This window comes from Rattus rattus, chromosome 2, assembly GCF_011064425.1.
Source record: "Rattus rattus isolate New Zealand chromosome 2, Rrattus_CSIRO_v1, whole genome shotgun sequence".
NCBI classification, from domain to species: Eukaryota; Metazoa; Chordata; class Mammalia; order Rodentia; family Muridae; genus Rattus; species Rattus rattus.
The window spans coordinates 163,703,189-163,717,209 of NC_046155.1; the positions used below are offsets into that span (position 1 = coordinate 163,703,189).

At 49.5% G+C, this 14,021-nt stretch overlaps 1 protein-coding gene across 1 annotated transcript in view; it reads right to left on the reverse strand.

Annotated features, from left to right (window-relative positions):
* Positions 1 to 14,021, reverse strand: part of Pepd (peptidase D) — a 132,988-nt gene that overhangs the window by 59,309 nt on the left and 59,658 nt on the right. Inside the window, exon 9 of the mRNA XM_032893865.1 lies at positions 13,405 to 13,451. Within this exon, the coding sequence (XP_032749756.1) occupies positions 13,405 to 13,451 (47 nt within the window). The remainder of the gene's footprint in view (positions 1 to 13,404; positions 13,452 to 14,021) is intronic.

Below are 14,021 nucleotides of genomic sequence, written 5' to 3' on the forward strand. Positions count from 1 at the left end.
TAAGAGAGAATCAACATTCTTAGTGTGATAGAAAGTCCAGGGGTTGGGGGTGGAGGGGCTGGGGAAGAAAGGTGGGAAGGGACTTGGGGAGGAAAAGATTGGGGGTTGGTAGAGGGAAGAGTTGGGGGAGGCCATGTCCTGTCACCACTGCTCAGTGCTGAGATTAAAGGTGTTCGCTACCACGACCGGCTGAAGTGACATAATTACAATTTCAAAAAAACCCTAAAAATTATTTAAAAAAAAAACATTGTATGGACCAAACTGAGGATGTCTACTAAGGAGAACCCAGAGGCTACCAAAATATAAGCTCTGGCCTTTGCTGTGATAAAAGATCCCTCGTGGGGTTGTCGTGGTGGTAAAGGTAAACATCACTCACTTCAGTTACTGAGGAGGAAGAAGCAGGAGGGTAGCACATTCAAGGCCTACCTGAGCTAAGGAATAAGAGAGAGAACGGACTGGACAGCTTAGTGAGACCCCAGGAGGCAGAGGCCTGGTCTACAGAGAGAGCTCTAGGACAGCCATGGCTACATAGAGAAATCTTGTCCTGGAAAACAAACAAAAAAGTAAACAGAGGAGCAGGGGTGTGGCTTAGCAGGAGGAGCAGGGGTGCGGCTTAGCAGGAGGAGCAGGGGCGTGGCTTAGCAGGAGGAGCAGGGGTGTGGCTTAACAGGAGGAGCAGGGGCGTGGCTTAGCAGGAGGAGCAGGGGTGTGGCTTAGCAGGAGGAGCAGGGGCGTGGCTTAGCAGGAGGAGCAGGGGTGTGGCTTAGCAGGAGGGAACCAACAAGGTGTGAAGGCCCCTAGGTAACCACCCTCCCTCAGAAGTTGGCCCACAGGAGCCAAACTACCTTTACAGCTGCCCTAAAGAAAAGGCGGCAAAGCCAACCCCAGCTGGTGAAGACGTCTGAGGAGAGGAGGTATGCGGGCAGCTCACACCCCACTTCTTACCTCTTTGGAGAGTCACCTCCCACAGTCTGTCCACAACTTAAATCTCCACACCCCTACCCCCTTCTGTACCTGAGCACTTCCAGAAGGCATCCTGGGCCCACCTGACAGTTCCCGGTCAGCTGAGGGGATGGAGCCAGAGCCACAATGTCTGTTGTGGTAAAATAAGAAACGTCTCCCCCAAAACTCAAGTGTTGTTGGCTCTGCTCCCAGCAGGCCCTGCTGATACAGGACATTAACGTTGTCACTGGTGACCTCATGGCTGGGCTCTGAGGAGGAGGTGGGAGCTAGCTGGAGGAAGGAAGTCTGTGCAGAGAGCCTGCCCTTGTTTCCCGTGGGCTTCCCTTCCTGGCTTCCATACGTGGACAGCCGTGTTCCACCATGGCCCGGAAGCAAGGCAGTGGATCGCAGACTGAAATCTCCCAAACTGTAAGCCCAGATCAGTTGTTTCTAGTGTAGCCGTCCTCAGGGTTTTAGTCGCAGTGGGAGGAAGTTTAGACAGCCTTCAGCATGTGAGAAATTTTTTTTCCTATCAAAGATAGAGACTGCTGAGGACAAATATTCCCGCAACCTCCTCCATCTTGTAAAACTCTGTGGTGACCCTGAACGCTCCTGAGACCTGATTTGCTATCATACCTTGCCCCTCATGCCCGTTACGAATCAGCCAGTTGTGTCAGGCTCTGAGGTCCAGCTCCCACCAGTGGGGCTGAGAGTCCCGGCTGCGCTGGAGGAAAAGGAAGTGAACTCCACACCTCCTGTACTTGCTCCGCAGGTTCGGAACTTAATGAGTCTCTTTTGTGAAGGGAACTTGCCTTAGCGGGTTACTTGCCTCTACTCTCCTGTTTCTCTGTGCCACACTGGGAATATTCCTTCCCGTGTTGGTGAGTGTGAGGTGGGCAGTTAGCATGTGGGAGCACAGTCACACTGGGGCTCGAACTGGGAGGGGTTCGGTTACAAACTGTCGGCAATTCAGGAGCCGTAGACCAGGGGGAAGAAGGTTATAGGAAGTGAACCTGGAACTCTCCACTGGTGTAGGAACGGGGTTTTACACCAACTGAAAGTCTCTGAAGAGGCCCATTTGTGTTAAAGATCTGGCAGCCTTCTTGACCTTGACAGAGCAAAGCACAGTGACTATAGAGCAAGCCTAGGGCCAAAAGGACCCTGGGTTATTACTAACGGCCAGGTCCCTTGACCTCTGTATCTGACCCCACATTCTTCTGACTCACAGGGAAGCTTTTCTACCACAGACCTACACCCCAGCCCATTACAGTACTGTGAATGGCTTTGCTATATAATAAGACCCTTCTATTTCGAATAAACTCTGATTTAGAAGTAAGTGCTTGCCTTACAAGCATGAGGGCCTGAGTTCAATTCCCAGAACCCATCTATATTAAACAAACAAACAAAAGCACCCAGGCATGGCATTTTCTATACGACTAGAGCTGGGGAGGAGGAGCCAAGTGGACCCAGGGCTTGCTGGCCAACTAGCATTTACAGTGAGTGGCAGGACAAAGAGAAGATTATTCAAAAATAAAATAAAAAAGGTCTGGCAGGGGTGTGGCTCAGTGGTACAAGGTTCTTGGGATCTATCCCCAGCACCACAAAATAAATGACAACTAATAAACAAGCAAGGAAACATGGGGCTGGAGCGATTGCTTAGCAGTTAAAAACACTCACTGCGGGGCTGGAGGTATGGCTCAGTGGTTAAGAGCACCGACTGCTCTTCCAGAGGTCCTGAGTTCAAATCCCAGCAACCACATGGTGGCTCACAGCCATCTGTAATGAGATCTGAGGCCCTCTTCTGGTGTGTCTGAAGATAGCTACAGTGCACTCATATATAATAAATAAATAAATCTAAAAAAAAAAAAAAAAAAAACACTCGCTGCCCTCCCAGAGGAGGATCTGGGTTCAGTTTCCAGCACCAAAAGGGCAGCTCACAACTAGCTAAAACTAGTTCCAACTAGTTCCAGAAGAGCTAACGCCCTCTTCTGGTGTCCACAGGCACTGTATGCATGTGGTACACTTCCAAGCAGGCCAAACTTGCACACACATAAAAACAAACAGACACACAAATCTGAAAAACCAACCCTGATGTGGTGATGCCTGCCTTCTATCCCAGCCCTCAGAAAGCAGAGGCAGGGAGCCAACTAGGGCTACATAGCAAGATCTTGTCTCAAAAAGTCGAGAAAGCAAAAACCAAAAAATGAACAACAAACAAACAGAAACAAGAGAACAAAGACGGCAGGAAACGGAACACAAGGAAAGAAAAAGACCACTAACAAAATCAGATACAAATAAAATTCAGGACTCTGATCAAATAGTTAACAGAGATTTCTTGTAGCATGTGAAAAGGTCAACCATGATAAACACTTACCAGCCAGCAGCCTGCACCCCTCAAACCACTAGCCAGGAACGGATGTGACAAACCCCGCCACTCATGAGGGGCACCCATAAGTGCATCTCCCTGTCTGAGAGCAAACGCAAGGAGAGAAGAGGAAGGAGAAGAGATGGGACCAGAACCCGATGGGTGTGCACTGAAATATTTACTCTAAATTAAAAACTAAACGAGTTTAGTACTCTACAAAACACTGACAAAAATACTATAAAATAAGCCTCAAAGAAAATCTCAAAATGATTTTTCTTTTCCTTTCTTTCTTTCTTTTCTTTTCTTTTCTTTTCTTTTCTTTTTTTAGCACAAATGGTGACTAACCCAGTGACTAATAACAAAAAGTTAACCAAGAAAAATCCAAACACATCAATCTGGAACGAATTAGTTCATTTTTCAGGTCAAAAACCAAATCAATCAAAACTTACTAAAATATGACCAAGGGTGCTCAATAGCAAATTAGCCCAAATCAATTTATTATCTGAGAAGAGAGTTAAGATTCATTCAAACAGGCTTAAACATGGATATTCAAAGGAAGCATCGAGAAAAGAAAAGAAAGGAGTTAAGGATGAAATTGGAAATCTATGAGTCAAACAAACAACGGACCCAGAAAAGAAATTTAGGAACGGATTGACTGTACGCAGAGATCAATAAAGCAGACCCAACTGTTACAAACTGATCTATAGAGGAAGAACATGGATTCATAGCAGGAAAGTGAAAGGAAATATACCTGTGGATATGAAGGAGAGACGGGTAATTAAAGTCCTTGGTGAAAGTCAAACCTTTCCAAGAAGCCATCCTACGCTGACGCTCCGAGTGAGAGCCTGGAGGGGCTCAGCTCCGTAGGACGCCCATCTGCAACACGGAGTCTGAGTACCACAGGATGCCAGCCTTTTGTGCTTTCCGGACTGTTCTCCAGAAGAGAAAATTGGGGGTGGAGGTGGGCGTGCCCTAACTATACTATGACCTTAAATGTGGCTAAGGGGCGGAAAGGCATTTGGAGTTCTGAGACTATATAAAATGTGAATGGAGAATGCTAATAAGCCAACCCCATAATGGTGGATCAGAATGGTGGTAGTCACAGTACCGATGTCTACACTCACTGAATCCGCTCAACCAGGCCATGAAGGGTTAGTAACAGAGATCTCAGATGAGGAATCGGAGGTACAATGTTATCAGCCTGCCTGGTTACACAGCTGCTTAAGTGGCAGAGCTGGGACCCAAATCCAGAACAGTCATCTCTAGGAATTCTAACCACAAAACTACAAGACAACCCTCCTACTCCCCACAGACACCTCAGACACACACCCCCCACACACACACACACACACACACACATACACACACACTCAGACACACACACACACACTCCACCCCCCCAACACACATACACACACACTCAGACACACACACACACCCCACAACCCCCCCAGACACATGCACATACGCATGTGCACGCACACGCACCCCCCCCCACCATTTTCAGCTTTTTAAACACAGCAATGTACCCAGCAGGACAGAATGTGTACTGGGATGCTATTCTGGCTCTGTGGCAAAAGTTTACTGTCAATCACCTGAGGCATGCTTACTTCTAAACCTTGGTTCTTTTCTTAAAAAAAACATAGACATTACTTATATGTAATTATATGTATACCTCAGGTGTGCAGGGGCCCACAGATACCAGAAGACAGTATTGAATCCCCTGGAACTGGAATTACAGTTGTGAGCCACCATGTGGGTGCTGGGAACCAAACCCAGGTCCTCTGCAAGGGTAGCGGCTGTTCTTACTGGCTGATCCACCTCTCTAGCCCCCAGTCCTGGTTTCTGACATGATTCTCCAGTAACAGCAACTGGCATGCCTTAGAGAAATGTGTCCCTCGGGGGCTTGAACAAAGAATATACACGATGAGCCTGGAGCAGCTTGCAATCAGAGAGAAAGCCAGGGGAGTGCTTGCAAGGCAAAATGACAGGTGTTTATCAAAGAGACACAAGAGCCAAATGAAAGAGACTTCGACTCCCCGGGTTAGAACGGCTGGGGCATTGAGATGAATGGCCTCAGCCCAGATCGCAATCCAAAATCTAAACTAAGCATCCGAGAGTCTAAATAGAAATGAGTATAAAACATTGAGTAAATAACCAGGAGAGAAGAGAGCACCGTGCGCCTAGACTTCATAAGTAAGGCATTCAGGTCCCCCTCAAGGAGGTGGAACTGACCCCCGCCCCCGCCCCATGCCTATGTGCAGCCTGTGCACGGTGCCCTCTAGCAGAGCGAACTAATGGGAAGGGAGGGTGGGAGTCACCTCACAGCAGAAACCAAACAAGCCAAAGCAAACCTCGGCAGGTGACCAGGTCCACACCGACAGGCATACATCAAGCGACAGCTACGTACGGCCTCGCTGTTTTCTGATGACAATGGTACTGTACTTCCTCCAAGTATCGCATAAGCCCAGAGTAAGCCTGAGGAGCTGAAATGGGGAGAGAGATGCCCTCCCATCACCTGAGCCTGGCTCATTACAACTGTCAAGGTCATCACAAACAGGGGCAGGCCGAGGGACTGCCACAGCTCAGGGGAGCACTGGGACACAGAACAACTAGATTCCGTAGGGTCTCCTCAGCCAGGAGAAGACACTGGGTGAAAGCTGAGAAACCAGAGCGGATCGGATAACAGCAACCAGCTGTCAGTGTTGCTCCTGAGGGACCAAACCTTCCACAGCAATCTCAGCAAAGGTGAAGCTGAGGCAGTGTGCCAACAACGCTCTCCTATGCTCCCAGCTCTCTCTACCCACACTCGAGAGCCCTTCCTGCTCCTGCAGAAGACCTAAGTTTGGTTCCCAGGCCCTGATTCAGGTGATTCACAACCATCTCTAAGTGCAGCTCCAGGGGACTGGTGTTCTCCTCTGGCTGCCCGGGGACACCCCAGACTTGGCATGCACTCACACATAGTCACTCATAAATAGAGAAGATAAAAATGTTAAAGACATTTAAAAAAATGAAAACTTTCTGAATCTCTCAATCTCTGTCTCTGTCTCTCTGTCTCTGTCTCTGTCTCTCTCTCTCTCTCTCTCTCTCTCTCTCTCTCTCCCCCTCCCCCCCTCCTCCTCAGGCAAGGAAGAAGCTTAAAAGGCAGCTGATAGCATTCCACATCCTTTCCTGATACAATCTCCAAGCAAGCCAGGAAGACGGCTTCCTTAAACTTATGATAAACATTATCTATTATCTGAAATAAACAGAACCCCCTTAGTGTTGAAACAGCGCAGACCCACAAAAGCACCCAGCGGGTCCCTCCTGCGGTTCTGACACCTCTGGCATTGGAGAGAATGCCTGCTTTATATGGTGTCGTCTCTACGGCATGGACCAGTTCATTACCTGACTACACCTTTACAGAGAGCACATGCTTGCACACTCATGAGTACACTTGGGGTGAAGGTAGGGTGGGGGTGTTGCTGACCTTTGTCTTGGTGGATTACCAAGGAAGTGCTGGCAAGGAACCAACATCAGGCCACCAAGGCCATAAAGGGTTTTCCGAACCCAGATGTGGGCTCCCGGTGGACTACCATCCACCACCCCTTTTGAATGAGCTGTACTACACACAGCTCTCACCCTTCACCTCTGGCTGAATGCAGCAGCTATGTCTGATATGGAAAGTACTGGAACCACCTATGGGCAATATAACCAGGCTCACAGAGAAGGGACATTAATCAACTCTTACCCAGTGCCCAGGTCTGAGACAGTCTGCACTCCAAATCTGTCCCCAGTACCTCCTTCTCTACAAAACCCAAGTATTCTTTACAAGGGGCAGACAAGTAAACTAGGAACAGCCTCACTGATGTCCAGCTATGCCCAGGCTGGAGCCAGATCAGGTCAGAATGTCCCTTAGCTGGAAACTGGGCATCTGCAGAGTCTTTCAGGAAGAAAACAGACCCCTGAGTGATGGCCATCGCCATCACCACCACCACCACCACCAATCTTGCTGAATGACTCAGGAGGAGTTCCGACCCTGGCTATGGACATACAAGGCTGGGTCTGACCTCATGGCCAGTAAACAAGGCATCTGGGAAAGCCACAGAACAAGAGGAGGGCAGTGTGGGCACAGAGGCCATTCTTCAGAGATGACAGCGTGCCTAGAGGGACGGGTGAACAAGGAAGGGAGGATCTCGTCTAAAACCAGACAAACAAAGCAAAGCTCTTGAGTTTCGTGTCAGACTTGGAGGGCCATGGCAGTGTTTTGTCTGTGTGCTCAGTCCTGTTTCATCTCCATGAGAAAAGGACAGGAGGAAGGTAAGGAAGGAAGGATGAGGAAGAAGAGGGAGAGGGAGAGGGTGGGGAAGAAGAGGAGGGAAAGAAGGAAAGGGAGGAGGGAAAGGAGAAGGAAGAGGAGAGAAGGGAGAGGAGGAGGAAGATGAGGGAGAAGGGAAGCCTGAGAATCATGACTCCAGAGATCTGCTCCAGCAGATTGCCAGAGCAGCCAGTGCTCGCCTACCCAGAGTGAGCGGTGCAGCCAAGGGCCCACAGAGCCCATGTTCTGCAGACTGCCTGCTTCCCTGCAGCTCTGGCCTCCAGGAGAAGTTGGGGCTTTGCCTCCCTCCCTCTTCAGCCTCCCTCCATCCTTACTGGATTAAAGTTTTTAGTCCCTTAAAGACAAAAAGAACCTGGCCTGCTTGAAGTGAATATGGCTAGGGTTTTGCAACCTGAGACCTTGGTACACTGGAAGTCCCAGCACCTGGAGGCTTGGATGAAATATCCAAGTTGGGGTGAGTTCAGGGGGGGTTACTAGTGGTTTATGTGTATCTCTGAGATGTGTGGTGTGAGTGTGTTAGTGAGTGTGAAGTGTGATGTGTGCACAGTGTGCAACAGGTTGGGCGCACAGAAGACACGTGTGTGCGGTGTATACAGGAGCATGGGGGTGTAGGGATGTGTGTGGCAGGCATCAGTGCATAGTGTGTAAAGGTGTGACATCCATGTAATACAGAGAGGAAGTCCCTCAGGCTGCGTCCCTCCCCCACCTCCCCAATCTGGACATAACAGGCACCCTGAAGACAACAGACACATGACTCATTCCATTTGTCCAAAGTGCAGGAAAAAGCAATAAGACCTTTCATTTTAAAAACGCACAGCTGGGCAAGTTCTTCATTAACACTGGAAACTCTAAAAGAAAACAGGAGGCTACCACTGTGGGCAATTGCCTGTGACAGGAACCCAGAAAAACCCAGCCCTAGTGGGGGGCGGGTTCCAGGAGGGTTAAAGACTGTCAAGACGGATTTCTTCACTCGGGAGAATGGGGTGGGGGGCAAGGCCATGGGACATGGTTACACCCACAGAACCTGTCTTTTAAGTTCCACATAGTACCCACCCTCACAAGCTGCCATGAGGGCCCCAAATCGCCCCTTCACAGATGGGAGTGGGGGAGACAGCAATCCCAATTAAGGTCCCAGGCTGTCAATGTCCTCAAGTTATTAATCTCCTTGTAGTAAATGTGAACCGGGACCTGCTTACACAGCCAATTGAGCATGCTCTAAATTAGTGTTTGCAGGTAATTGATTCAGCTGCCAGCCCCATGCCAGCCAGCTACAAGCCAGTTACGCCACTAACATTAAATAATATGAGGTGGTAAAACGGACCGCCTGATTGGGCCCGGAGTCAGATGCTGGGCGAGCCCGATTTGTCCAAACATTAACGTCTTATTGGTTTAACACAATTTACTACACCTCGATTTTGGAAAATGATTTTCATTTCCTTGCTGGCAGGCGTAGCACAGAGGAGAAGGCAGTGTCTTCGTAAACGACATCAGCTAGCTTACGCTTTTTTAACATGCCCTCAAGATTGTATAATAAATCTCTGATAATTAAAAAAGGGGGAGGGAGGCAGGGCTTAGACTGAGGTCCCTAGCTGGCATCCCTGAGAGGGTAAAGCTGTTTGTCTGGTGCTGCCCGCCTTCCACCCCAGCTTCCAGTCCTGGCTGGGAGTCTTCCTGCCCCATCCCTGCCCTGCAGGTTTGAAGGATGCCTGCCATCAGTGCAGAGCACTATCAGCACACGGGAAAAGGAAGCTTGCTTCCTTTTGCCCCCTCGAGTCCACAGTCCACATCACACTAGGGCTACCTTGACCGATATGTCTACCCAGCGGTCCAGTCTGTGCTAAAAGGGCCACATGCCCTGGGTCGCCAACAACACCTGCTTCTAGGCTCTGATTTCAACTTGAGAATAATCCTCAAGTCTCCAGTGGCATGCAGGATGTTAGAAAAATAGCTTAAATCCCTTTTTTCTCTCTTCCACACATCTGTCCATCCATCCAACCCAGGTATTTTTCCTCATACCAGTGACTGAATAAATATGAGACACAATTCCTGCGACATCTCCAGGTTCTCATGGACACAGACTGCAGTGGTGCCAGAAAGTGGCCCAGGCAGTGACGGACAGGCCTACCTGTGGAAAGAGAGCTTGGGACTAAGAGTCGACCCAGTTCATGGCCACAGATGTCTAAGGGGCAGGGGAGTGCCCGCTTGAAACCTGGGCGGAGACATCTTCAGATGTGATGACATCCACGGACCACTGTCTTTCCACTACGTCCAGGAGCAGACTTTGCATCCCATTCCTGTTAGCACCTCTTCCACTCTCCCCTGTAAGCCCACTCTCGCCAGCCCCTTTATTCTAAGTTCTCAGGGACCCAAAGATCGGGTGCTCCCACTGGCTGAGGCCCATAGCCAGATGCTATATCCTCTACAGCAGTGATTCTCCCCCTACCCCCCCCCCCGAGCTGAGGACCCAACCCAGGGCTTAAGTGCTCCACCACTGAGCTAAATCCCTAACCCCTACAGCAGTGATTCTTAACCTTCTTAAAACAAATCCCCATGTTGTGGTGACCCCCAAATCATAAAGGTATCTTGATGCTAATTCATAACTGTAATCGTGCTACTGTAATGAACTGTAATATAAATATCTGATATGTAGGACATCTGATATGCAACTCCAGAGGGGCTGAGACCCACAGGTTGAGAATCACTGCTCTAGAATCTAGCCATCTAACTTCTATTATGGGCCATAGGTGGATGTGGCATACATGGTATACATGAGAAAACTAGCCAGTCATCATGCCAGATCTTTGCACTTGGCACTCTCTGTACACCTAGCCAGACCCCTGCCAGTGTGCTGGCGAAGTTTCAGACTGCTGTGCCCATAACTCAGAGATCCAGTCACCAAGCTCTCCCCAGGATACCTAGCAGCCCAGTGTAATACACGGCCTCTGTTTGAATCTTGGTTTAAGGAAACCAAAGAATCCAAAAAGGAAAGACACTTACATCAGTGTAGACCGAAGTAAAGGATAATGCTAAGAAATTATAGTCGGGGCACTGGAGGGAGGGCTTGGGGGTCAAAAGCATTTAGTGATCTTCCAGAGGGCCCAGATTTGGTTCCCAGCACCTACATCAGGTGGAGTTACTGCTCGTCACTTCTGTTCCAGGGATCCACTGCCCTCCTGAGGCACCTGCATACACATGGTACACATAACTAACATGTAATGGCCACACACACACACACACACACACACACACACACACGCACGCACACACACGCACGCACACACACACACACACACACACACATGCATGCACACAAACATCCATAAGAGAGAGCTGACAACATGATTTGCCTCCAAACCTGACAACCTGAGTTTGATCCTTGGGACTCAAGAGCGAGAAGAGATAATCTTCTGACCTCCATAGGCATGCTTAGGTGTGTGTGTGCCCACGCACACGTACTACACCAACTAACTAACCTCGAGAAGTCCCAGTCAGTCCTCGCAGAAGAAGGGACTGACTCTAAGGACCCTGTGGACACCAAGAAGCCTTCCCAGACACCCAAGCGGCTCGTACCCATACCTCGTCCCCTAACACTTCAAACCAACTGGAGGTTACTTAAAAGGCCCAACACGATGTCCGCAGGGGCTGCACTGTGCAGCCTGCAGGAGAGGGACAAGGAACGGCTCGCGAGTGTTCAGTTACTGACTCAAATTAAATAGAAGTCGGTGCCACGGTGGGCTGAATCCGTGATGCAGGATGCTCACGTACAGAAATCTGCCTGTATTGTTTATTTATATGGTTAGACGGGATAATGGCAGGGTAGTTATAGAAAGGGAAACGTCTCACTGCCTGAGACATCTCCTGAAATATTTACATGAGAAATGGCATGATGTCTGGGCTGTTCACATATGCCAGCAAACCAAAACACAAACACAACACTAAACAACCATAGATGAGGACCTCGGGGTTCACTATGCTATAAGAACACCTTTTTCATTTCTGAAAAATAAAACCCCTCCATTCTACCAAGGCATTCCTTGCTCCAGACCCAAAGCTCATGTAGCTCTGCCTATGGGTGGCAGCAGGGTTAGGGTCAGGGCTGAGGAAAGGGTATCTCAGGGTCCCTTCAAGAGACAACCTCCTACAACACAGGGCACAGCTGACTGGCAGGCAGAGGTGATGGGGGCCCCATGCTGCGATGTGCTATTCTTGCTCTGATTTCTTGGTTATTTTTATTTGAGGCATCTGTTATGGGTCACTATGAGTCAACTCAATTGGGAACAGGTTTCTGGGCCAGTGCCAGTCTGAGGGGCTCGTGGCTCCGCCTTCCACCCTGGGCTAGCCGGATAGCTCTCATCTCAGATCCTTGAGGGGGAGGGGGATGTTGTGCAAACTGTAATCAAAGAGGCTGTGCACGCCCTTCCCCGGTGTCCTTGGTGAGACAGAGGCTCCCTCGGCTTTGATAGACAGTTGGTTACATGCCCCCTCCTGGGACATCACAGGAGCTGAGGAAAGCCATTTTAACAATTCTGTGTCCTTCAGGGTAAGAAGAGGACTCTAGACACTCAGCTCGCCGTTCAGGGTTAAACTCTGAAAAAGGCCTCTGTTTCCACCGTGAACACACGTGTCATGCTGGCCGCTGCTGGCCCCGCCTGTGTGCCTCAGTGTGCATCTACACTGATGTAGGCCATGAGGGTTGGGACAGCATAATAGTCCTTTCTCTGCTATTGTACTAAAATACCCAAGATGGGCTATTTTATGAGAAAAGAATTTTGTATAGCTTATAATTTTGCTAAAAGTTCAAGATGAGGCTCGCTTGTTTGGCCACTTAAGAAGTCAGAGATCTGGGTGTGGCTGGGTTGGCCCTTCTTACAGCAATCCTTTCACAAGAACTACCTTTGAGTACAGGACTCCCAGTGACACGAGGGCCTCTCGATAGAGCCCCATCTCAAAGGCCCAACTCTAGTCACATCACCACACTGTGGAGCCAGCTTCAATGTCCTTTCAGGGACAGGAGCCCTTGGAAGACACAGCGGAAAAGAATCGGCTCCCCCTGGCGCAGGGCAGGCCTGACGGCCACCAAGAGGGGCTGGGGGCTGTCAGCATGGGCGATGGGGTAACAGTTGTCAAGCACATACACATCCAGGTAGGAAAGGGAACTTGGGATGGGAATGGCGACAAGTGCTGTGGGTCACCGTGTGGTCACTGATGGGAGACCCCGGATGGGGTGGGGTATCTGGTCTGGGTCCTAGAGCAGAGCTAGGCTTCCTTAGGAAGCACCTGGGCATGCCGACCTGTGGACCTGCGAGCCAGCGGCAAGCCTAATTGGAGCTGGAGGCGGATGGGGCTCTCCAGGGAGCGTTAGGAGCCACTTAACCATCCCTCGACCCAGTCGCCCGAGCACAGCAGACATAATGGTGGTGTTTACACATAAAAATAGCAAGCTGTTTTACTGGTGGCTTTTGGAGGCGCAATAGTGGCCGTTGGGTAAAGTTTCCCCCACAAATTGCAGAAACAAAGTCCGGGAGTGGAATGATGGGCCACTAAAGCAGCCTGGAAAGTTATCAAGGCCCATTACCATCAAACACTCTGCCAGGAGCCAGGGAGGTGGCGGCCACCAGAGGGACCATAATCTCTGCCTGGGATCCCAAGGCCGCGTATAATCCCCACCTGATCGCATGTGCTGCACCAGCCCCTCATCTGTTACTTGCTTGGGGAACATAAATTGCTGGTTTTTTTTTTTTTTTACATCTTAATCTTTACTCCGAGACGCACAGCTTACCTTTCCATCTCGTATTCCTTCATCCCCACTTTTACAGCCTTCATTACCTAAAGGACGGGCATTAAGCAAAGACATTTGTATTAAGCAGATAAGTAACACGGCCTTATAAATAATGTATGACACTTTTTCAAAAGCTCCTCTTTAAAGGGAAAAGGAGGGGGGGTGATCTGCGCACAGTGGCGCAGGAAAGTGACGAATCGGACCTCTGTAACAGCTCCGAGGCCCACAGAGGTTCTGTGGTCCATTGCCTTGTTCGGAAGCTGATACACCATGCTACCATGGCGTGCTGGTGGCCAGAAACCTAAAGACAAAAGATCTGACCGAGACGTCTGGCGGATCCTGAATATTAAGAAAGGGTCTTATTTATTTACTTACTTTTACCTAATTTTCATATAAACAGAGAAATTAGCCAGAACAAGAGATTACATGGCCTTTTGACTATGGGTGTCATCGGTAACACTAAACTGTGCCGGTCCCTGAGCAGGCACCTTGAGTGGCCTTTAAAATACTGGCTCCTTTACTCGCATGTGGAGCTGTCTTAGGAAAGGGGGGATGGGCAGACTTGGTAAAGCACACCTGCAATGCTGGAACTTGTGGGGTAGAGGTGGTAGGATCAT